The sequence below is a fragment of the Triturus cristatus genome, chromosome 7 (genome assembly GCF_964204655.1).
Source record: "Triturus cristatus chromosome 7, aTriCri1.1, whole genome shotgun sequence".
Classification (NCBI taxonomy): domain Eukaryota; kingdom Metazoa; phylum Chordata; class Amphibia; order Caudata; family Salamandridae; genus Triturus; species Triturus cristatus.
Window position 1 is genome coordinate 1,589,043,029 of NC_140590.1, and position 25,085 is coordinate 1,589,068,113.

The 25,085-nt window shown below is 45.7% G+C and overlaps 1 protein-coding gene across 1 annotated transcript in view; it reads left to right on the plus strand.

Moving 5' to 3' along the window:
• The window catches only part of SLC9A8 (solute carrier family 9 member A8), a 489,369-nt gene that overhangs the window by 231,303 nt on the left and 232,981 nt on the right, over positions 1-25,085 (plus strand). Inside the window, exons 5-6 of the mRNA XM_085619441.1 lie at positions 8,180-8,263; positions 21,693-21,794. Coding sequence (XP_085475567.1) covers positions 8,180-8,263; positions 21,693-21,794 — 186 coding nt within the window. The remainder of the gene's footprint in view (positions 1-8,179; positions 8,264-21,692; positions 21,795-25,085) is intronic.

The following is a 25,085-nucleotide window of genomic DNA, read 5'->3' on the forward strand; positions in this document are numbered from 1 at the left end:
AGTGGACAACCTCATGTAAACGCTGGTTCCTCCGTAATAAATTGTCTTGTAGACCCACTGTTGTGGAGTGCGACTCTAAGCTGTTATATATATATATATATACATATATATATATATATATATACATATATATATATATATATATATACATATATATATATATATATATATACATATCTACATATCTATCTATCTATCACGGGAACGTTGTATCCCAGATTTTATTGGGATTCTTGAATGACGCATATATATATATATCACTGCTGATAGCCCCAGCAGGGTCTCTAGATATTTCAGTGATCCTGCCCACCATAACCCCCCAGTGTAGTAGATCCTCTGCCACTTCCTCATCCCTTGGCGCTTTACAGTGCATACTTGACACTTGGTCAGTTCGTAGGGTGTCATATATGTGCTGTGCAGATAGTGGAATTGTATGGGCTTAAAGCTCGCATTAGGAGATACCAATTAAACCTGTTCATATGACTTAGTGACTACACAACTCAAAAGGTTGCATATGTCTACACTACATGCCCAACGTAAAAGCTCACATCAAAACAACTGTTATGGCAGCTTAGTGAAAAAACTACAGAGTAATGACAATGTGATCATTCGCCAATCAGACCAGGGGGGCAACGTTGTCTTTTGGCCAGGGAAAATGTGTATGGAGGAAGCGCTCTGGCACTAGAACGATCGATAATGCCACAGGCGTGGCGATTGGAAGACAGTAAAACTAGCCTGGAGTGATTTCAATACGAAACTATAATCATGGAAAAGTGCTGGGTTACTAAGCAGCGATTAATTTAAATTCCTTAAAGTGAACCATCCGGTAATTCCAGTAATCTATCTAATTCCTAAGATTCACAAAGACCCCAACAAACCTCCTGGGAGACCTATTATTTACGCGAAGAACAGTATCATGGAAAATACTTCGCGATATATTGATTACTTTCTGCAGTAACATGTTAAGCACCTACCATCGTACTTGCAGGACACAGGTGACTTTCTGAGAAAAATAGAAAATATAACTTGGCAAGAGGATTACCTGCTAATAACTCTTGACGTCACTGCTCTCTACACAAGTATTCACCATATGGATGGTATCAGGGCAGTCGAACATTACTTACGGACAAAACCACTCTGTATGTTGAAACATAACAAAATGTTGTCTGATATGATCTTGACATGTTTAAACAATAACTATTTTTTGTTCCAAAGTCAGGTGTTTCAACAGATGAGAGGTGTGGCTATGGGGGCTTGCTTCTCCCCCAGTTACACCCGTCTACATATGGGACTGTGGGAGGAGCAAGCCTTCACATCTAGATTTGGGCATATCCTGACCAACCATATAGTAGCTTGGTATCGTTACATCGACGACCTTTTCCTTATCTAGAAAGGTTCAGAGCCAGCAGCTAATGTGTTTGTTGAGGAAATCAATGATAAAAATCTCAACCTAAGATTTACAGCACAAATTTGCAAGGTATCTGTAAACTTTTTGGATGTAGAAGTGTACAGCCAAGACAATCATCTGGAGACCCGGTTACATCGCAAATCCACGGTGGGTATCACGGTGCTACACGCCACCAGTCATCACCCTGATCATCTGATACGCAGCATCCCTTATGGTGAGATGCTGCGTATCAGACGTATTTGCAGTGTTAATGTTGATTGCCTAAATGCACAGGTTGAGAGCAAGAAAAGATTTCTGAATAGGGGTTACACTGCCGCTATGATCGACAGAGCGATCAAAAAAGCCAACAGTATTCTTCGATCTATGGCGTTAGGCTGCAGCCCCAACACAGTTGAGTTGCCCTTTGTACCCATTGCTACTAGTGAACCGCCCAGATTGATCACTACTTACAGTCGTCAACACAACAAGTTGCGCATGATTTTTAAAAACTGGGTGGTGGTTCGTAATGACCCTTTGATTGGTGACACTCTATCCAAAGCTCCCGAGATAACCTTTCGGAGAGCACGCTCAATGAGTGATATGCTTGTGAAGAGTAGCCCTGAGATATTGACCACTAGTTCCTTGCTACAATCCACCAAAGGCTTTATGAAATGTTCAGTCTGTAAAGCCTGCAAATTAGGAAGAAACAAAACATCATACAAAACTCCCTTCCATGATGCTCTTGTAACCATTTCCAATAAACTAACATGCAAAACTGATTTTGCTGTTTATGTGCTGGAGTGTATGTGTGGCCTGCAATATGTTGGTAGTACCAAGTTGCAGGTTCACAAACGTATACTCCAGCACTAGGACTATCAGCAATAACGATGCAGCATACGCAGTAGCCAGGCATTTTAGAGAGATCCATGGTAGTTGCCTGGACTACCAAAGTTATTTTGTGGTGGATACGGTCCCACCACTTCGACGTGGTGGTGACCGCGAGGCCTTCTTAAGAAAGCTAGAAACAAGGTATATCCTCGAGTTGGACACTAAGACGCCCAACGGGCTCAACTCGAGCGAGGATTTTTTCACTTGCCTTTAAATCTCCCATTCTTCTGATATTACAGCTGCAGCAACTTTTGTATCTATGATCAACACTTATGTCTGACCTCCGTACTGTAAAAAGTCTGGAGTTTTACTCTAGACACACATTTTTCAACACTTGTTTCTTTTTTCACTCCTTTCCTCCTCCTATTTAATATCGCCACATTGTGGCTGATTAAGGCAGATCAGACATAGTGCCAATTTGGGCTTTGTATTTATGTACTTATTTATTACAACCGGCGCAATTGGATTTATTGGAAACTGAACAATATAGTTTATTCTCTTAAGTGACTGTACATGTGATTTAGTACACACGTAATTTTAGATATTTATGACGTAATAATTATTTATTAAAGTTTTTTAGGGTTTTTTTAATGACAATACCTCTTTGTATTCCACATTTGAATGAATTTTTAATCAATTCAATTGATTTTAATCTTTAATCTTGACTCTATATAGGTGTACCAACCAGTCCAGATGTAATTCGAGAGAATGGAGTATACATCTTGAATTTACAGGTGCTATACGCTTTCATAGCGCTTAACGCATTGTGGGTTGCAAATCTATATACAGATCAGGGATACCCTATTCACAAGAGAATACAAAGATTCCATGACCCACTGGGGTACTATTCGCCGCCGTTTGTTAACTGGTTTAAAAGTACACTTTTGTACAGTTTTTTTTTTACCTGTCTAACTGTATACCATTCTGGAGCTCAGCGACATTACGAGCTCACAAGTGGAGGTTGTATGCCCTCACTATCGGGTAATATGTATTTTGCATATTTGCACATGCTCAATTTGCACTGCCGCATATTTTTTCACATTAATGTTAAGGCATTTGGGATTATAAATTGACAACGCAAGATAATACAAATGACCATGGATTGTTTATAATGTATTCTTGTCTATACATATATTTTTTCTATGTCTGCTTGTCTCCTTGTCACGTGATCAGCACTTTCACTTTAAATGAAGAGGTCTCTTCTGGCAGCGTCATGTGATCAAGGCCTTTTTGGGGCCGAAACGCGTCATGGCGGTGCGTGGTGTAATGGAATAATAAACACTTTGCACGAAGCTTGTTGGGTCCGTGTTCGTCCTTCCTGTCCAAGTAGGAAATTGAAGACGGAGTTCTCTGCATATATACATGTATATGTATATATGTATATATGTGTGTGTATATCTATCTATCTATCTATCTATCTATCTATCTATCTATCTATCTATCTATCTATCTATCTATCTATCTATCTATCTATCTATCTATCTATCTATCTATCTATCTATCTATCTATCTATCTCAGGAACGTTGTATCCCAGATTTTATTGGGATTCTTGAATGACGCATATATATATCACTGCTGATAGCCCCAGCAGGGTCTCTAAATGTTTCAGTGATCCTGCCCACCATAACCCCCCCCAGTGTAGTAGATCCTCTGCCACTTCCTCATCCCTTGGCACTTTACAGTGCATACTTGATACTTGGTCACTTCGTAGGGTGTCATATATGTGCTGTGCAGATAGTGGAATTGTATAGGCTTAAAGCTCGCATTTGGGGATACCAATTAAACCTGTTCACATGCTTCCTTCCATTCAGTCACAGTTGGATCATCTGTACAGTCCGTGTTCCATCTGTCCCTAGCTTGGTCCATCGCACCTCCACTGTCTGCTACCAGTTCTGCATATAATTAGGTTTTCAGGCGCCGGCATCCTGAAAACTTGGCACATTGTTGTTTGTTCCTTTCCCTCATATATGACAGATTGCCAGATCCCTCAGGCTGTGTAAGACACTCCCCCTAAGTCTGAAAAGCTTCCTCTCTGGGCACAGTTTCCAAAGAAGGCGCATCCTTTGCCACTGTGATGCACAGGGCAGTGGAGGTACTCGACCTACAGCTGTTGGCAGTTGAGGTCAAGACCTTTTGACTGAGGTGTTTCACCAAGGAGCGGGTTTGGCTGAACCCTTACTCCTCTTCAATGAAGCCCTCACCAATGTTCTCCTGTGGACTTAGGCCAAGCCTTCCACCGGTGCTCCTGTGCACTGCAGGATTGCCAGAGGCCATTGTCCTACCCTAAGAGACTCAGCCTTCTTCTCCCAAAAATCCCCCCCCCGAGAGCCTTGTTGGGCAGGCCTCAACATCTAAGGTCAACCCAAATGTTTTCCTTTCTACCCCACTGGACAGGGAATCCAATCCAAGGAATCCAAGAGGCTAGACACCTTTGTGAAGTGCATTTTACTTCCACATGCCTAACCTTTCATTCGGCGAACACCGCATGCCTCTTGGGCTGTTACTCTCATGCAGAGTGAGACTCGGTTGCACAGCTGCTTCCCTAGCTTCTCGAGGAGAGCCACACCATCCTCAACCAGGCACTTGCGGATCGTCAGAATGCATTAAAGTTCATCATCAGGTGCAGGCTGGGCATGGTAGACTCCCTAGCTATAAATATGGCATCTAAGGTGGCAGTGGGTTGTCATGCCTAGTTGCAATCCACTGGGTTCTTTGGCGATGTCCAGGCGTACCTGATCAACATGCCCTTCTATGTCTCCCGCCTATTTGTCGACAAAGCTGACACGTCACTCAAGCCCCTTTGAGAGAGAGCCAGGTCACCACCACATCTCTTGAGATTTGTCTGTCTGCCCGGTCTCAGCAGCAGACCTTCCGCTCCTGCCATGGACATGGTTGGTGCACCTACGGGTGTTGGCTTCCACTGCTATAGCAACCTGTCCAGTACTTTCATGGACTGTGCCGCAGATCCCTTAGAGCATGCGGGAGCTAGGCCCAACGAGGTGTCCAGTATCACACCCCTCAGTCAACTGCAGCGTCTAAGCCTGTTTAATACACCCTCCATCCATCACAGCCGTCCTGTTGGCAGGATCAGGCACCACCTCTCCCAACTGTGTGCATTTACCTCCGACAAGTGGGTGCTTCAAGTTGTGTCGAAGGGGTACTCCCTCCCATTTGTGAAAACCCCCCTCATCCTTTGCTATCATCCCAAGAATGGCGGACAGTGTGCCGCATTGCCCTTCTTCGGGAAATGCAGGCTGTTTTGGCCAAAGGACCCATTGAGAGGGTTGCTGCCCCAAAAGTAGGTTGTGAATGCTACTTCCGCTATTTTCTGGTGCTGAAAAAGGACGAAGGACTAAGTCTTATCCTAGATCTGTGCCCTCTCAACACCTTTCTACGGAAAGAGAAATTCAGAATGCACACCCTGGCACAGATCTTGTCTGTCCTGGACCCTGGAGACTGGATGGTAATGTTGGATTTGAAGGATGCTTATTTTGACAATCCCTGTCCGGCGATCCCACAGGCGTTTTCTGTGGTTCACGGTGGGCCACGAGCATGTTCAATTCGCTGTGTTCTCCTTTGGCCACAGCAGTGTTCCTTGAGTGTTCATGAAAATAATGGCGGTGGTTGTAGCTCAATTTTGAAAGTCGGGAGTGTTCCAGTCTTCACCTGTCTCGATGACTGGCTGTTGAATGTCAGCTCGCTTCATGCAATTGTCACCCACTTACAGACAATGGCAAACCTTTTGCATTCGGTGGGGTTCACTATCAACATGCCGAAGTTGCACTTAACTCCTTCTCAGACACTCCCTTTCACTGGAGTAATTTTGGATACAGGTCAGTTCCATGCCTACCACCTGGAGTGGAGAGTCCAAGATATTTGGGTTATAATCCTGATGGTTCAGCCTCAATACTGGATTTCGGTGAGGCTGACTCTTGACTCTGAGGCTGCTGACTTCCTGCATTCCACTGGCCATTTTAGTGACTCTGGATTGGGTTGGGGGAGTATGGTATCCCGAACTCCTGAGCATTATTCCCCTAACCAGGCTGCCCATTTGGGCGGATCTCCTGTCGCAGCAGGAGGGCAGGGACCTGTGCACGCCCCACCTTCATGCATGGAGATTTAGCAGTGGCAGTTGAGAGTTTTCAGTCTTCCTCCCAAGGTATATGATGTCATCTTACAGCCAGGCGTCCCTCCACTAAAAGTTTATATTCCTGTTATTGGGATAAGTTTATGGCCTGTTGCTCCTCTCGTCATGTGTACCCCCTTTCTGCATCACTGTCGGAGGTTTTGTTCTTTGTTTATCTCTAGCCCAGCAAGGCCTTGCCCTGGGCACTGTTAAGAGTTACTTGTCAGCCATTTTAGATTTCCTGCAGTTGCCGGACCAACATTGTCTGTTCAAGTCACCTATTTTGATTCGGTTCCTGAAAGGTTTACAGCACTTGTCTCCTCCTACGTCTTTGTGATGCTCCAGTGGGACCCCAATCTGGCCCTCAAATTTCTGATGTTTCCTCCCTTCGAGACAGTACACAGCTGTCCTCTTAACTCACAAAACAGTAATTTTGTGCCCATTAAATCGGCCAGAAGGGTCAATGAGCGTCAAACTCTGTCTGTCCACCCTGCTTACATCAGCTTTTTCCCTTACAAACTGGTCCTTTGTACGTTTGTCTTTTTCCTGCCTAAGTGTCTCACCTCCTTTCATGTTGGCCGGAGTATCATTCAGCTTACCTTTATAGCTGTGCCTCATCCTCCCAAGGAAGAGAAGAGACTCCATTCTCTGGACCGGTAGAAAACTCTTTTGTTCTACATTGATCACATCAAAGACCATTGGGTGTATGATCAGCTCTTCATCAGGTTCATGGGAGTGAAAAAAAGGCAAGGCTGTGCAGAAATGGACCATCTCTTGATGTATTTCACTCAGCATTAAGAGCTCTTATGCACTAGCTGCAAGGCAGCCTCCTGAGGGTTTGCGTGCTCATTCCACCAGGGCCAAGGCTGCTGATACTGCAGTGGAGTGCAGGGTACCTGTCTTGGACATCTGCCAAGTCACCACGTGGGCATCACTCCATACATTAACGAAGCACTACTGCTTGGTCCTTCAAATCCATTGAGGCAGGAATTTTGCTCAGTCGGTCCACTAGGACTTTTTGGTTTGATCCACTTTCCAGACCGACCTCCTCCTTCAGAGGTGAGAAATCTGCAGTTAGATGTGTTTATCAGAAGAACAAGTTACTTACCTTCTGTAACACTTTTCCTGGTAAAGACTGTATCTAATCACAGATTCCTTATCGACCCTCTTCTCCTTCCCCGCCTGTGAACAGGGCTCCTCACCATAAGGCTCCCTTTAGAATCTGCACACTGGTCATGCATTGGTTTTTATATGGCTCCGCATTTTTTGCATGCAAATAGTCACCAAAGAAATTGATGTTGGGGAGGTGCTTATATGGGCACCGGGACGTCACTTCCGAAGTGCATGACACCACTGCCGACCCTATCGACGCTACATACCAGCACACCCAGGTACTGTTTAAGGTTTACGAGATTCAATCTGGTGCCTGGGGATTATTCTAATGTGAGGAATCTGCGTTTTGATAGTCGCTACCAGAAAAAGCATTACCGATGGTAAGTAACTTGTTCACCAGAACATCAAACTTAATAAATGAAAATTATATTTTTAACTTAATGGACTGCATTAGAATGGGATGAATGCAAATTATTTGGTAATGTTTAGTGTTCATCTTTTTTCATATTTTTGCTTAATAATTTTCTTCCTGAAAAAACAACGTTTATAGGTGATAAGACCAGTCACTTTGCTTTATCCTAAATACCATCTAAAATGGCTTCTGTAGATTATAAAGAAAAGTTAATTGTTGTACTCTAAGAATTCTTTCTGTTCTATGTTTTAGGAGGAAGAAATGTTTCGGCCAAATATGTTTTTTCTACTTTTGCTACCTCCCATTATCTTTGAATCTGGATATTCACTACACAAGGTAAGTGTGTCCAAGGTTAATGTTAAAATTTATTTTGGTTTTGCTGGTCATATTTATTTAGGAGTTTGGTAAGTTTCAGCTAAAAGGCTACCAACAGTCAATTGATCTCTTTGCTTAGAGAAGAGATGAATGAGTTCAGAGAAATGAAATTAGTTTTGTCTTGGAAATGGGATTGATATGTGTGGATTATTTCTGAAAACAAGGCCCAGGATGACTTGGATTTCTTTGTAATTGTTTATGGATGTGAACATTTGGTTTTTTGGACTGGGGAATGTTTGATCTATTTCACTTTCTCAAGGAAGAAAGTTGAGTGCTACCTACTTTTACTTTGGAAGTTTGTATGTTCCAAAACGAGGGTAGCGCAGTAAAAGGCTTTATCAATTGAAATAGCTTTGTTCATTTGTTTTTGGTTTGGTCTGTGTCTGTTCTTATGAAGGTGAATTTGGCTTTGAAGATGTGCGTTTTGTATTTATTCCTTTCAAGTGTACGTCTGTTAGGTTCTCCAGAAAGTGATTTGTTCTGTGGTTCTGAAGGTTTTTCTTCATTGGGATCTTTTGAATACTATTGGGCTGCCTAATTTTCCCTTGTTCCCATTTTTTCCATTTTAAAATTTCTTGAAGCCTTTAGAGGCCACATTAGCCAAGATCCTGGACTTAGTCTTGGTGCGTTGATACATGATGTAATTTACTTCTGGTGTCGAAGGAGTGATTTTAACTCACTCAGTTAGGGTTAGGTTTCTTAGTTCCTTGTTTGAGTCTTTTTGGCTGGTCCTGTGGCTAAGACTTCTGTTTACTTAGCTTAAATTAGAATCAGATAGTTGTCCAACCATTAGACAGACAACATAATTGGTTAACAGCTGATATAGTGACATGGTGCAGTTCATTTTTGTTAAATAAAATATATCCTGGGAAAGGAAGCAAACTTTCAAATATGGATTATGTGACTATAATGGGCTCCTAGTGAGTAGTATGGATGTGGAGATGGTGTTTAATTTTTGATGCGGGTGTTAATATCTGCTAATAATCACACTTCACGTATCTAGGCAGCTATCCTTTTCTGGATTGTATTCTCTAAACGTTTATGTTGCCAAGTGATGGAACTGATCTTGAATTCCAGAAAAAAGTTACATTTTCACTTTCCGCTGCTCATGGGTGCTGACCGGGCTGGAAAATGGCTTTTTGTGCCTGCCAAACAGAATCCTCTAATTTTCAGACTCCCCCCTGATCTTTTCTCTGCTACTTGTCTATGAGCACAAAGAAGACCCCAACCCCATAATGAGATGATGCCCGCTGTTCATCGTATTCATTGCACAACTTCACTACAAGTGGGGGGTGCATAGTAAACTGTATTTTTGTTCAGCGCCACTGAATAATGCGCTTTTCAAGGAAAGATTCTTAGGTTGCCTTCTTCACAAGTTTCATGCCTCTGTTTAATAGGAAATCTTCAACCTATGACACATAACGTCTGCTTCCACTCCCACTCACCCCCAACGCTGCCGGCCACCACTAATAAAGTGTCAGGTGGCCATTTTTTTAAACAAATTCATGATGGCCTTCATTGCGTGCGCATATGCGTTGGTCATTGTGTAATGTGTTAGCTTAAGATGTATTACTAAGCATTGCAAAACAGTCACCATACATGGATATTGCATGCATGAACTCCTCCCCGTAATGGTTATTCATAAAGCAGAAAGAACAATAACAAAAACCACTGTGCTTATGCGCATAACCATGGTTGCTATATTGCAAACTTTTTGTTTGCCATAAACAATGGCAAAAACAAAAAAGTATACGTTTTGACATACCCAGTACTTTTGTGCCTCAGTAACATAGGTGGGAACTATTGGTTTTGCCAAACTTGTTTTTTGTTTGTTTATTTAGCTCCAATATTGAAGTATATAAAGGTAAAAAGCAAGGAATCATAACATGGGCATCACAATAATTTCATCAGGTATTACAGTTAAGACTAGTTATAATTAGAATGTACATTAGATGTGTGGGTGTTGGTCTGCCACGTGGAATACGTTTGCTAGTAAGGGTTTTAGTTACTGACAAAGGAGAATCAGTGACCCGTGTAAGACAAGAGTCAACATAATGAAAAAAAGGATATATGAAGAGAAGTGAGAAGCTTATGGTGTACATGGAGAAAGAGTTGAAACTGTGGAAGCTTTGCCTATCCATCTGTAGAAAAAGGTTAGTCTGACTTGGATAAAACAATTGCATACAAGCTGAGTTTGAATAGCTAGTTTCTTCTAGTATTAGATTTAAGTGGGCTTCCACTTTGATAAATTGAGAGCAAGCTTAGACCAAAGCTGTCTTGCGGAGTTTAGACCAAAGGCTTTAGTGAAAACTGTGTTGTCTTTGCTCCTTGTGAAGCAAACCCAGTCCCACCATATGTGATAGAATACTTTTTAGAGCTTTTTAATTCACAAAATTTACTTGATACCCAAGTTTCTCAGTATATCAAGAAGGGATAGCACCCGGTATTTGCAGGTCAGTAGGGGATTAAGACTCCAATAGATACATTAATAAAGTTTTAGGTGATGATTAGTTTGAAAATGTTATTGCTAGTCAGCTCAATATCTTTCTAAAACACATGTGTAAGTTTGCAATAAAGAATGTGTTCAGTATCTCTGGTTGCTTCATTACAGTTACAGCAGTTATTCCTACAGATCATACCCACATTGAAAAGCTTCTGGAAATCCATAAGGAGTTGTGCACAAGTCAAAATTTACATTTGGATATGGTGGAGCAGTATTAGTTAATTTCCATATATTTGTCCATGAGTCCTGAGAATTTGATAGTTCAGTTTTGCTCCCACCTAGTTCCATTTTGTTTCTGTTTAATAATTGTGGGGTTGGTCTTCATAAATAGCTTTAAAATTTTGCTTTCCTTTTGTCCATTTACTGATAGGTGGAGCAATATATTGAAAAAGACTGTCAAGCTTAATACATTCACTTTTCTAGCCCCAAATTTCTCTCCTTTCGAATATTCCCTGTGCATTAGACTGGATACGACAAGTTTTCAGCAGTAACTCGGCATTCCATCAGGTGGAGCTGTGTGGCTCTACACCAGTGCTGGTCAGGTCCTGAAATGATGTGCATATCCTATATTGGTGCCACCCCTGTGCACTGACGTCAGTTGGTTTTGGAGTGGTCTGCCCCGCAAACACAGAGCCCTGGGAGAAAATTGATTGTGACCAATGTGCAGATTCCTAGACTTGGAATCATTTCCAATCACAGAACAGGGCGAATGAGAGGAAAAATGAGGAATCTGTGGCTAGACAGTTTCTACCAAAAGAGCATTACCGAAGGTAAGTAACTTGTTCTTCCGATAGAGAGATCTAGCCGCCTTCTAAAGAAAATCTACTCGAGGAGCAGCAAAATGAACTTAAATAGTTGCGCCGCGAGGTGCCATTTGCACTGATTTTTCAGCGTGGAATGCGCTCCACAATGCCAGCAGAGCAGCATGCCTATTTCTGCCCGTTGGCGTAACTCTGTGGAATCTCGCAGAGTTTTTAATGTAACTCCGCAAATTCCGTGAGTTCTGCCCACCCCTACCTAAAACACTGGTGAGTGCTGACAGGTTCTGTCACTCCTCCAGCACTTGTATCTAGTGAGTATAGACCATAGGAGGGTTTGTGAGCTGTCCGGCAGTTCTTATAACTCAACATGGTGACTGGCTACACCCATGGCCCTAGAAGCCACGTTTATTGAAATGTCAATTCAGCTGTAGCTTAATTATCAATGATACAGTACAGGCACATACAACCAACATGCATGTTTGGTTTTCAAATTTCCAAAGTCAGTAAAAGGTTAAAACACAAAGGTTGGTAAGTGGTCCACAGAGTTTGAAAGTATGCCTATATGACGTCCTTTACCTGAGCAGTTTGCTTAAAAATAATGAAATTCGTGGGTGTGGCCGGGAGCGTCAAGATGGCGGTCGCAATTTAGAAGTGCTCCGGACCCCTCCGTCATCCGCTACTTAATTCGCCACCATCTTAGAGTGCTTACCCTGAAATCTAACTGCCTGACTGTCCTGGACCCCGGAGCCCTTCCTGGAGGCGGTGTGGGTGGCTTCCATGTCCCAGAGGCAGCCCATGCTGGGGAGTCCTGCCTCACGGCGATCCCAAGATGGCGGCCCCGTCGGGGCAATCTCCTGGTTCGTCCTAAGGCCCTGAACTGTGGGGCTACTCCCAGTGTGGTGCAGAGAGGGGAGGACCCCGGGGGCTGTTGGCTCCACCCCGGCTGAAATCTGCGGTGCTGACCCCCTTTTGGCGACAGAACGTGCCTGGCTGGCCTGGAGGCGTTGAGGGTGGCCTGGAGAGGCCTGGCCCGCTGCATATCCTGAGGCAGACCCCGAGGTGCGGGTGTGCTGAGGCGTGCGATCGGGTGGCGGAGGGGAGAGGTGCCTTTTCCCCGGCGCTCCTCTGGTTCTCCGACTTGGTGAAGCCCGCACAAATTCCTGGCCGAGTGCCAGGCCTGAAATCTGGGCCTGTGGCTGGTGGCTGGCGCCGGGTGCCGCGGCGTCTGAGGTGAGCTCGGCTGTCAGTCGGACAGCGGCGGAGGGGGTGTGTGATCCTTCCACCCCCGCGACAGTACGCAGGGGACCGGATTGGTGCTATAGAGGCCCGTGCCTGACTCGGGCCCCCTCCCGGGAGGAGACTGAGTGCCAGGAGTGGCTGCAAGACCTTACACAAGACTGCCTCACTGCCCTAACAGCGGGCTGTGGGGGTGAGGAACTGGGGTGTCCGCTGACTCCGGCCTACTGCCGTGCTTGGCCATGACCCTGGGTGGTGGGGTTTCGGCCGTTGGTTCGAGCGGCAGGGGACCGTATTCTTACACCCCCCATTGTGTCCTGAGATCCCGAGTGTGCGGGGTACCCTGCGCCCCTCTGGTTGGCGGCGATGGTCCTGGATCGTTGGATGCAGAGTGAGGCGGCCCTATAACACACGCCCCCCTCCCCGGCGGCGTGCGGAGGGCACCTTGGCTGTTGACTCGAACAGCGGTGAAGATCTGGAGGACCGCTTCCTTTATTTGGGGCCGTTGTGGACCCAGCAGCCGGGGGTGGACAGAGGTCTCCTGGGGGAGTTTCGGCCACCACATCGGGTGGCGGGGCGTGAAGAGTCTTCTTGTTTCCTCCCCAACCCCTGGCTGGCCCACTCCCTGTGCATCCTGGAGGATGTACCATGTCCTGTCTCTTGAGCCGGCCCTTGTGCCCCGGTCCTGGCGATGATCCCGGCCCACCTGTGAGACCCCGCATGCCTGAATTCTCACCCGAGAACATGGGTGGACCTGCTGGGGGAGAGCATCGGCCGTCAGTCGGGTGGCGGGGCGCGGACCGGCACGGGCCTGTCCCCCCTCTCTCTTGATCCTCCTCCTCCGTTCTTCCTTCTTCCTGCCCGATCACCAGAGAAACGTTTAGTCCTCCTGCCTTGCTTGGGCGGCGGCCAAGGGTAGTTACAAAGCATCAAAAACCCCTGCCACCCAGACTAAAATGGACCGGTTCACTACCACGGACTCTGGGGGGACTGCGGACAAACACACCCCCTCCACTGCGACCTGTCCACTATCCTCCAGGCTACTCATGCCTCGCAATCTTCGGTGGAGGGCAAGATTACTGAAGTTCGGGTCGATGTGACTCTTATCCGGCAAGATCTTCGTAATGCCACAGCCCAGATTAAAGAAACCGAATCTCGTATATCCTCCGTGGAGGACGAGGTCCAGCAACTCAAAGATCAGGTCGCTCGCTCGCCCCAAGTCTCACACCCAGAAGCTTCACCGACGGCCCAGAATGCCGAAAACAGATCCCGTTGCAACAACCTGTGCTTGGTGGGATTTCCGGAAGGTTCGGTGCAGGGCCGGGCGGCTTCATGGAGCGCTGGTTGTGGTCATTCATGCCCGAGGGCTCCCTCTCCCCATGGTGCGTGATCGAGCGGGCGCACCGCTCACTTGTGCCCAAACCGCCACTGGGAGCACCCCACAGACCGATCATCATGCGGATCCTTAACTTTAAGGATCGAGACTCTGTACTGGCCGAGGCCCATAAGCAACAACACCTCAGGTATGAAGGCCAGACGATCATGATCTTCCCCGACTATACTCGTGAGGTCCAGAGCCAGCGCCGCTCGTTTGGGGAAGTCAAGCAGAAGATGCGCGCTCTCAGCATACAAGACAGGCTCCACTTCCCGGCCTGCCTACGAGTTGTGTTTTCAAACAGAACCCTTTTCTTTGACACCTCTGAGGAGGCATGGACATGGGTGACTGAGGAGCGCCCCTTAAGGCTCAACGCCTGGAATCCGTCACCCACAATTGGTGCTGGAGGTACCTGCCGAGACATCCCAGCCCCCCGCCTCCCGCTCACGCAGGCGGCAAGGCCAAAGGAGAGCCCGTTCAGACTCACCATTGGGCCCCTTTTGTCAACCGACGCCTGGGACGCTCTCTGCAGAACTCCTTCCCGTGTGGTGGTCTGGTTCCTCGGGCTACTCAGACCCTCTCGCAGCCCGACACTTCATACAGGACCTGCTTGAGCCCATCTCTATCTTCCGGCTGCAACCAGCTCCGCAGCCAGGTCTCCACTTCAGCTTACTACTAACTATCTCCGATGGGCACAGCCACGAACATCCTACTATGAGGGGGGGTCCTCCACGATTCCCCATTCCCAAGCGCTCTAGTTTGTTTCTCTCTTAGTTCTCCACTGTTAGGGCGACATATGCTTTTGTTCCTGAAGTTTGGGGGGGAGGGGGTTGGGTCGAGGGGGGACTGTTGTCCCAGTTTGTCTTGGTTGTTTCATTTGTTTATTGTACCAGCATTCCTTTCCAGCTGCAAAACGAGCGCGCAAAGCCCAGCATTGTAGAATTGCACCCACTTCCTCGCGCAAGTGCACCACCTCGCCCGCCAGCCATGTTGGGTGTCGGATCCTTTGCCCGCTTTCCCCATGTCTGACAACTATACCGGGACGGCGTCGCTTCACATAATGTCCTGGAATGGTAATGGCCTGCTGGATAAGGTCAAGCGCACAGCAGCCCTGCGATAAGCCCAACGTCACACTATAGACATACTGCTGCTCCAAGAGACCCACCTGGTAGATAATCACTGCCCTTTCCTGGCACGATATGGTTATGGCGGAGTCTGGCACTCCGGCTTTAATCGGGGATCGAGAGGGGTGGCTGTCCTGGTGCGCCGCGCACTTCCATTCGTGATGTGTAAGGCAACTCATGATCCTAAGGGCTGCTTTGTCATCTTGGAGGGGAGCCTTGGGGACCGGCCTCTGAACCTGCTCGCTGTATACTCCTCCCCCCCCTACCTACTGACCTCCACACTTCAGCGACTCACCACACTGGTTGCTGCCCTGCCCCCGGGGATGACAATCATTGGGGAGGATTTTAACGCATTAATGGACCCCGACCTTGACACCGCTAAAGCCCCTTCCACCTCCAGAATTGCTCAATCCAGCCACCTGTTGAACTGGGCTGCTACTCTAGGTCTCGGGGATGCTTGGAGACTTTGGCACCCAACAACTCGACTCTACACCCACACATTGGCTTCCCATCACACGCATGCACGATTAGATTATGTTTTCCTGCCGGCCCTGGACAGTTGAGCAATTCAGGCTATCACCATCCTCCCCAGAGGTTTATCGTACCACTCCCCAGTGGCAATGCGGATGGGCAACCTCCCTGAACCCTTGCGCCTGATCTGGCGGTTAAATGCCTGGTTTCTCCATGACCAGGAATTCAGGGATCAAGTGGGAGACGAGCGTCGCCATTATTTTACCATGAATCAGGGAACGGTTTCCTTAGTCTCAGCCTCCCTCGAAGCATTGCCCTGACTACCGCCCCATCTCCCTCATTAATTTGGAGCTCAAAATATTCACCTCTGTCCTAGCCAACCGCATACTACCGTACCTGGCCAAACTGGTCCACCCGGACCAGTGCGGATTTATGCCCTCCCGGGGAATCAGACACTGCCTTAGACGTCTCCTCCTTGCTCTAGCGAATCGACAACAGCTGACCCCCTACTTATCTCTTCTTCTTGTGAACTTTGAGAAAGCATTCGACTTGGTGGATTGGCGATACTTAGAGGCGTTATTGGGATTTTGGAGCCAACTTCCGCAACCTGGTCAAGACGCTATATTGTAAACCACAGGCCTAGGTGCTAGTCAATGGGGCTCTGTTACGCCCCTTTCCTATCAGAAGAGGCACGAGGCAAGAATCACACCTCTCGCCCCTTCTTTTCGCCTGTCTTATCCGATCTGACCAGCTCCTCACAGGAAGGAGATGGCACGGCTTGGAAGAAGATAAGATCGCCCTCTACGCCGATGACGTTTTGCTATTCTTAGCAGATCCGGCTCAGTCAGGCCCCAATGCCTCCGGGCCCTGAGTCTTTTCGAACGAACCTCTGGCCTTCGGTTGTACTCGGCCAAATCCGTTCTGGTCCCTCTTCACCTCGAGAGAGAGTGCTTTGATTGGCAGTTGTCAATACCTCTTTGGCGTCAGTCCTTCAAATACCTGGGGATCTGGGTTGCACTCCTCCCCGACCTTGCTTGGTCCCTCAATGTAACCCAGCTAGCGAAATAGGTTCGTGCTGACCTCCTCAAATGGGAAGCGCTGCCATTGAACCCTATGGGCAGAATAGCTCTATTTAAAATGATGTTTCTGCCCAGATTCCTTTACATGCTTCAGAATACGCACCTCTCCTTCTCACGTCGTGGTTCCGGGAGATGGACAGCGTGTCCACCAAGTTCTGGTGGGGAGGTCGGAGGCCTAGGCTGGCTCTCGCCCAGTGCTGGATCCCACCCTTTGACGTCGGCCTGGGGATGACGAATCTATACCTTTATTATTTAGCGACTCGGCTCCTCACCATGCACAATTGGTTAAATGGTGGCTGGTCTGACCCGGCATACCGCTTGGAGCTACACACCCCGAGTCAGTCTAACATTCAGGGGATGCTGTATGGGAGCACCATTTCTCAAACTCTGCCTGAGGTCACGCGCGGGGTGCTTCTGGCCTGGCGGGCTTCTCTGCGCCACACCCACTAGCCGGACAATTGACCCAATATACCCCATTGTGGTGCGGCACATGGCTCCGGGAGGTCGCCAACCTCTCTGGTTTTAGAGCATGGGATCTCATTGGAATTTCACAACTGGGGATATATGGGGTGGGAACCACATACATACCTTTCAAGATTTGCAGACCCGGTACTCCCTCCACACTTCCCAGTTTTACCGTTACCTGCAGATACGCCATGCCCTCCACTCTCATATCTCAGAGACCACCTCCCTACCTGAATATAGCCTGCCCGAGGCCCAGGTCATGACAAATAACACCCCCAACACACTATCCCAACTCAGGGACAGATGGGAGGGTTGGCTTGGATCCCTGGATGATGCCGATTGGAGGGACGCATTGATGGCTCCCAAAATGGTCACAGCCTCAGCAAGGCTTTGCCTATTCAAGTATACTATATTCACGCTGCCTATCTCACGCCGCTGCGTTTCCACCGCGTTGGGCTTTGACCCGATGCCTCCTGTCCCCGCTGCAACCACCCACAAGCTGACTTTTATCACATGGTATGGCTTTGCTCCGCAATCATGTGCTACTGGGAGTCAGTTACAGGGGAGCTCACTGAGGTCCTGGGCTGGGAGGTTCCCCTTAACCCAATAAATGTGTTTCTGGGTATCACCGAGGGGATGGATGGTTCCAGAGCTGAAAAACTGTTTCTCAACACGGCGATGATGGTGGCCAAATGGGACATTGCGGCCAACTGGTTGAACTCGGCTGCTCCCACCATGTAGGCGCAGGGGGGTGGATTGGTGCGCTGCACAGGAACGGCCCCTGTATGAGGCAAGCGGATGCCCGAAGAAGTTTCGTAGAATGTGGGGCAAATGGGTCGGGTGGTAGAAGACTGATGTTTTCAATGAGCAACCGAGGCCTGGGATGGGTGCGACGTTGTCTTCTCCTTGCCTGTCAGCTCATGTATGCTGGCGTAACATTCTCTCGTCTTTGCCTTGCACTAATAATTGTACAAACAGCTGGTATTGTTATCTCTTGTTGGTCTCTCACAAAATAAATAAATGTGGTTATATAAAAAAAAAAATCTAATTCAAGTTTTAGCTTCAGTTGGTGAGTACATTTTTATATCCTCTAGGGAGAATAATTGTATAGTGCACCATCAATAAGTCAATAATCAATTGATGTCTAAGTTTGGACATTGATCCACACCTTCTCTTTCAAAGCAGTAGCATTAATCATTTTTTTATGTAGCTGTGACTGTCTTTAGTTTCTGTCCATATAAGAATTGTGCGTGTGTGATATTGGCGTTTACAATTGTCATAAAACATAGCAAAAGCTACAAGGTAATAAAAGGAACGCTTGAATTAATCACAGCCTCTAGCAATCGCTTGGGCTGCATCCCAATCAATCTTCGTTAGCCCACTTTGCATCACAGTGCGGACCCAACTATATGTAAATCTTCCCTGGCCCTGTTCCTCATGGGACCAGTCCAGCCTGAACTGCCAGGCTAGGTCCTTCCAGAACCGCAATACAAACAACCCAGGACCCGTTTCACCTTCTTTATGGGCTCTTCAGCCAGGTATACCTTGGTTCCAGTGGAACAGTGTGCTTGGGACCCACCTCTGGGCATACCTGGCACACTTAGGATGTCAAATTCAAAAACAACAAGGTGATAGATGTAATGCTTGAATCAATCTTAGCCACTGGTAATTACTTGTAGCCGCTCAGTTCATTGTTTTTTGCCCACCGTGCCACCTGGCCTGGCACTTCAGGCTGCACTGTTCCCCTGAGGAGCAGGGTGAAAACTGATTTGCATCTGTTTGGGTCCAAACTCACGTAGACGAAAAACTATGGATAGGATGTAGCCTGGGCGATTGCCAGTGGCTGAGATTATTTCGAGCATTTCATCCATCATCTTGTTTCTGTATAAGAAACAGCACATCATTTTTAATAGCTTTAATCCTTCACTGAAGGCACAGCAGGAGTCACTTGACTGCTTTACTAAGGACTGGAAACAGTCAAATGGCTGTGGCTTGGTCTTTTTATTTATATTTTATTCTAGGCCTGCATTTTATACTGCTGCAAAGTAATCCTTTCTGTAATGACGGCTTTCGAAAATGAAAGACCAAAAGCGTGCAGCATGAAATTTCTAAACAAAAGGCAAAATTCGGCAAAGATATATCAGCCTAACAAAGAATTAGCTTAGATTTATGGTAAAATGTGACCTTACTCTAGGAGTGAATTGAATATCTTAATTGTCTGAATAATGGACAGTTTACCTTTGAGCTCGTTTTACCATGATATCAACCGATACCTCCATTCACTTTTAAGCACAAAAAACACTGAACCAGAAAAAAAATGTGCATGATAGTATTTTTTTTTCTTCAGTTTTATTTAGCGCTAACTCGACACTAAAGTATCAGAGCGCTTTACTTGAGCACCAGTTGCATTACAGACTGACACATTCATTTTGTTAGACACGGGTTTCAAAGATTTGTTTTCTGCAGCTAACTTTCTTTCATTTTGCCAAGTCTTCTTTTCCCACTTTGCCCTCATGTTTTCTTTTGTTTTTGATCGTAAGTACTGTTCTCAGAAGATGATGATTATTTTATTACAAAGTGACATTGTTTTTTTTTTATCTTTAATTTCTGAAATGATGCTTTAACACACCATGCAGTACACCCCAATCCATCCCACTCCGCCCCATTCCAATCCACGCATATCAACCCCAATCTAGTCCCCCAGACCAATCCAGTCCACCCCATTCCAATACAAACAACTCACCCTGGTCCAATCCACTTCAACCCATCCCCCTCCAATCCTCCCAAATCACCCCACTCCAATCTGCCCCAGTCCAATTCACCCCACTCCAGTCCAAAATAATCGGACTCACTCCACTACAAAACAATCTTACAAAGTCCAATCTTCCACACTCAAGTGTGCCCCGATCCAATCCAAAACAATCTGCCCCACTCTAAAACAATTTCCCCCACTCCAAAGCACCCCAATCAACTCCACTTCATTCCACCCCACTCCAATCAACCCCATCCAGTCCACCCACTCCAATCCACCCCAATCCAATCCACCCCACCTCTGTTCAGACCACCCCACTCAATACAATCCATCCAGCCCACCACAATCCAATCCACCCACCTCAGTCTAATCCAATCCACCCCACTTGAGTCCAATCCACTACACCCCACCCCACTCCAATCCATCCCCTTCAGTCCAGTTCAATTCACCCCTCCACTTTACTCTAATTCACCCCACTCCAAACCACCCTACTCTAATCCAACCCACTATACCCCAGCCCAATCCACCTCACCCCAAACCAATGTATTTCACCCCACTCAGTCCACCCCAATCCAAAGCACCTCACCCCATTCAATCCACCCCAACCCATCCAGCCCACCCACTCCACTCCAACCCACTCCACTATACCCCAATCCAATCCACCCCTATCGTCTCCAGTCCAATCCACCCCACCACCTCAATTCACTCCAGCCCACTCCACCCTATTCCACTCCACCCTATTCCTACCTAATTCCACCCCGCCCCACTCTGCGCCCCCCCACTCTACGCCCCCCCACTCTGCGCCCCTTCACTCTGCGCCCCTTCACTATGGCCCCTTCACTCTGCGCCCCTCCACTCTGCGCCCCTCCACTCTGCGCCCCTCCACTCTGCGCCAATCCACACCACGCCACTGCACTATTTGACACTTTCTGCAACTGAAACACTGAACTCTACTCAACTCTACGACACTTCACGCAACTAATTTTTAGCAATGCTGAACGGCAGCCACACTTGTGTACAACATGGCAAAAACACATTACCAATGCCAATAGCTCTTGTTTTAAGTTTCTATTTGGATGCTATTTAATTTTTCTTGAATTGACGAACTTAGAAATCTGCGAGTCTACAGCATAGATCTAACAATGTTAAATTCTCCCAGATATTAAGCAAAACTTTGTCCTCGCGCTATTCCAAAATGTGTCAGTAAATAGTTAATGTGTACGGAAATCTCTTTGTGATTTGTTTGTTAGGTTTCTTGTATTCATTATTTGTATAAAGATTTGATAAGGTTCGCCCCAGAGCGCAGTGGATCGCTTTACACAGGTCACTGCTGATATGTGTGGCCTGCAAGAACATGGATGGACGTTTTCCAAAGCGCTGAAGATGTATGATGCATAAATAGGTGGTAAATTGCAACAGCGCAGGCAGCAGTTTGCTGCTGGGGTGCACACCAGAAGTCAGTCCAGCATTACAAATGAGTTCATATTTAGTGTGGATAAAGGAGCAACCATGCAGGGTAGGCCAGATGGTGGCGATGTAAAATCTGTCATAAGTTCAAATTTGTGCTTGTTTCAGATATGTTAGTATGTTCCATAGCCTCAATGTGTTTTGCTTCTCTTTACAGGGTAATTTCTTTCAAAATATAGGTTCTATCACTCTCTTCGCTGTATTTGGAACCGCAATATCAGCTTCAGTTGTCGGAGGAGGAATCTTTTTTTTAGGACAGGTAAGATTAAAATCATATAAATATGTTCACAAAAAAAAGCTCTAAACTTTTTGCATAATTATTAATGTGTCCCTTGACTCCTTTCTGGGCCAACCAGATAGATATTGTTATCCAAGGACCTTCCTTTTTGTGTCTGGTCTGACAGCGCAGCTTTTGTATTACCTTAAATGATAACATAAAAATACCTTTTAGAAGTCAAGTGAGAGGCGTTTCAGCTCATGTTGGTTGTCTCGAGTACAGCATTTGATTGGGCAGATGTATGTGCAGCTCATGTTGGTTGTCTTGAGTACAGCATTTGATTGGGCAGATGTGTGTGCTCTCACCGAAAACAAGTGCTTTGATTGCGCTTCCCCCTTTGACAAGCATAGAAATAAAGGGTTTTCACTGTGATAATCCTTAGTAGCCCCTCTTAGGAGACCTTTGCCATTTGTAATTGTGCATATATATGTAATTTTATGACTGCATGCCTGATGATATTCTTGCGGGAAAACGTAAACTACTGTAGACCTGAGTTTTTATGGTGACAAACCAATAATAAACGATATAGGCCTGAAAAGGTATGGTTAGACAATTGGCTTCCAAGGGTAAATTGTTATTGCACTGTGCTTAAGCCAATAGACAGGTATTTTGTTACATAAAATCACAGATAACCATCTAGTAGGTTAGGGTTTTGATGTTAATGACCCACTATAACAAACCGTGGAGAAACGGTCGCATTTTACTATGGCCGTATTGTCTGGATGCCAAAGGCTATATCGGTTGTTAAAGGCCCTGATCTCGAGTTATAGACCTGAGCCATAGGTGAGGGCCAATAATGAGGGAGAGGGCCTTTAACAACCGGTATATCCCAAGGTAGATAGGCTATAAGGTTATTAGAACGTTCTACCTACTGAGGGTAGAATGTTCTAAATTAGAAAGGGAGAAACATGAAGACAAACATTGGAAAGTTGGAGCTCGGGGCTTATACCAGCCATTAGATTAATATACTCCATTGTCTTCAGTAGAGCTCCGAACATTCCAATGTTCTAATATAGTTTTATAGCCTGCCTTAGCATTAAAGGCACACTTAATGGCAGGTAGAGCCCGCTATGGAGGGCTCAAAGGCTATTGGAACATTCCGCCCCTAGAGGGAAGAATGTTCTAATTTGCCATCAATGGCCACATGAAGCCTGAGTGGGTTGAAAGCCCCTCTGGCTCTGTGAAGCCTTTGTAAAACATTGGAATGTTGATGCTCTTGGCTTCTACCAGCCATTAGAAGCCCAGAGCACTCCATTGTTTTCAATGGGGCTCCCAATATTCCAATGCTCTAATAATTATTAAGCCCTCATAGCGAATTTATGTAGTTTTGACAGCTGTAATTATGAAGATATTTGTAATTTTATTGCTGTATACATGATTTTTGCCTCACGTCAAAGCTTATGTTTAGTACAGAGGGTCTGTGTCAGTTATGATGGCAAGCCCTTGATAAAGGCTGTAGGTGTGATTGGGAAAAGTTATTTCAAATACCATGGTTATGATCTGATTATACTACACGAGATACTGTAATCCCTTCATAAGCTTCCAGCTCTAATTTCCTTTTATTCAGTGACTTGTGACGCACCCCGTCACCAATGATAAAGAAAAGACGTCAGAACTCAACTATAATAAGTGATTACAGTCGAGTTGTGACATCACAGTGTTGCTTCCAGAGCCAGCAGCCAAGGTGAAAGGCAGGTCAGGTCACATATCAGCTGTTTAAAGCAACGAAAATGAATCATTGCCTTTCTTTTTTTTGCTCTAGTTTTCTAGTTTACAGTGATAGTGATAGCAGAAAGAACGTTTATGTTTTGCACGTAATTAACAAAAAGTTCAAATCTTTCTGCATGCTTCTTCATATTCCCAACTACTGCAGCTTTTTTTTTTAAACTGACTTGTATTGTACTGTTTCTAATATCTTTTTACAACACATATCTAACAGGTTTTTGATGTGTTTAACTTTGCCCTAGAGGTTTGATTTGTATTCTTCTTGTTTGAAAACATGCTCTTTTTTTCATATGATACAGCTTACAGACCAAGATTTTAGGTGGTTTGTGGGAAAGTTGATGGTGTGACCATGCATTATATGGGATAAAGTTACACCGTGCCATACATGATAAGGATATTGCAAATCACTTCAGAGTTCCATAACCTTCTAAAGGAACTCTACCTTCAACCTTGTTCCTCTGTATGGTTATGCAATTCCTCATTGACACTTACAATATCCGTATAATTCACAGCATGGGGTACTTTATTCCATATATTATGAATAGTTACGACAAAGACAGTAGGCCCAATTTATTCATTATAAAACATATGTTAACGTCAAACGCCTTTTATGGGTGAATGAAAAAGTTCCTAGCTATCGTGACAGAAAGTTTCAATTCTATTACGGACTCGGAGGTGAGGATTATGCTTCATCTTTCTCCACTTTAGTCACCATCAGCCCTTTTTATTCATCAAGCAAAACTGCATTTCCCATGGAACACTGAGAATGATCAAAACAAATGATGTCCACAGTCCCTGAATCCAGAAAGTGTCCAATCAGAGGCTAGTATTCACAACATAGTTGCCTCTGTCACTAACTCCTCTTTAGTCACGCGAGTCACGCCACAGCTCTGTTTCTAGGAATCCGACTTTCCATTCTCTGCTCCTGAGAACGAGAGAGACAATATCAGTCGACTAAACCCTTAATTGATCTAGAAGATTATCAGGATGTCAAGTATTATTTACAGATGTTACAATACACATGGTATGTATCAGTAACCTCTGTTTGTTACTCATCACCACTGTATAGTTTATACTTGAAAATCAAAATCTTTACTTTATAGTCACATTAAGGGTTGTCCGGATGAATAATCCGTGGGTGGGATAATCCCTGCCTCCAAGACATTAATAAAACTGAAACTTACTGTTATGATAGCTAGGACATTGTTCATTCTATGTCAGGCCGGAGGTGAGGATTATGCTAGTTTAAAGCTTACTTACAACTAGCTGAGCCATATCCAACACTGGCTTATAGCTCAGCAATTTAAAGGTTGAATCAGAGGACCAGTCGGCTGCGTTCCTGATATCTTCCAGCCGGGTTCCTAACGAAAAGGCTTTAGACACCATTGTACCACGGTCAGAATGCGCACCTAAGATACTAGGATCTATCCCTGCTTCCTGCATCACCCAATGTACCCAACGGGCTATGATTGGGGAGCATACTGCTTTATACAGTTTTCTGAGAGCGATTAGAAGTTTTCGCTCGCCTGGAGTACGGAAGTCAATCAA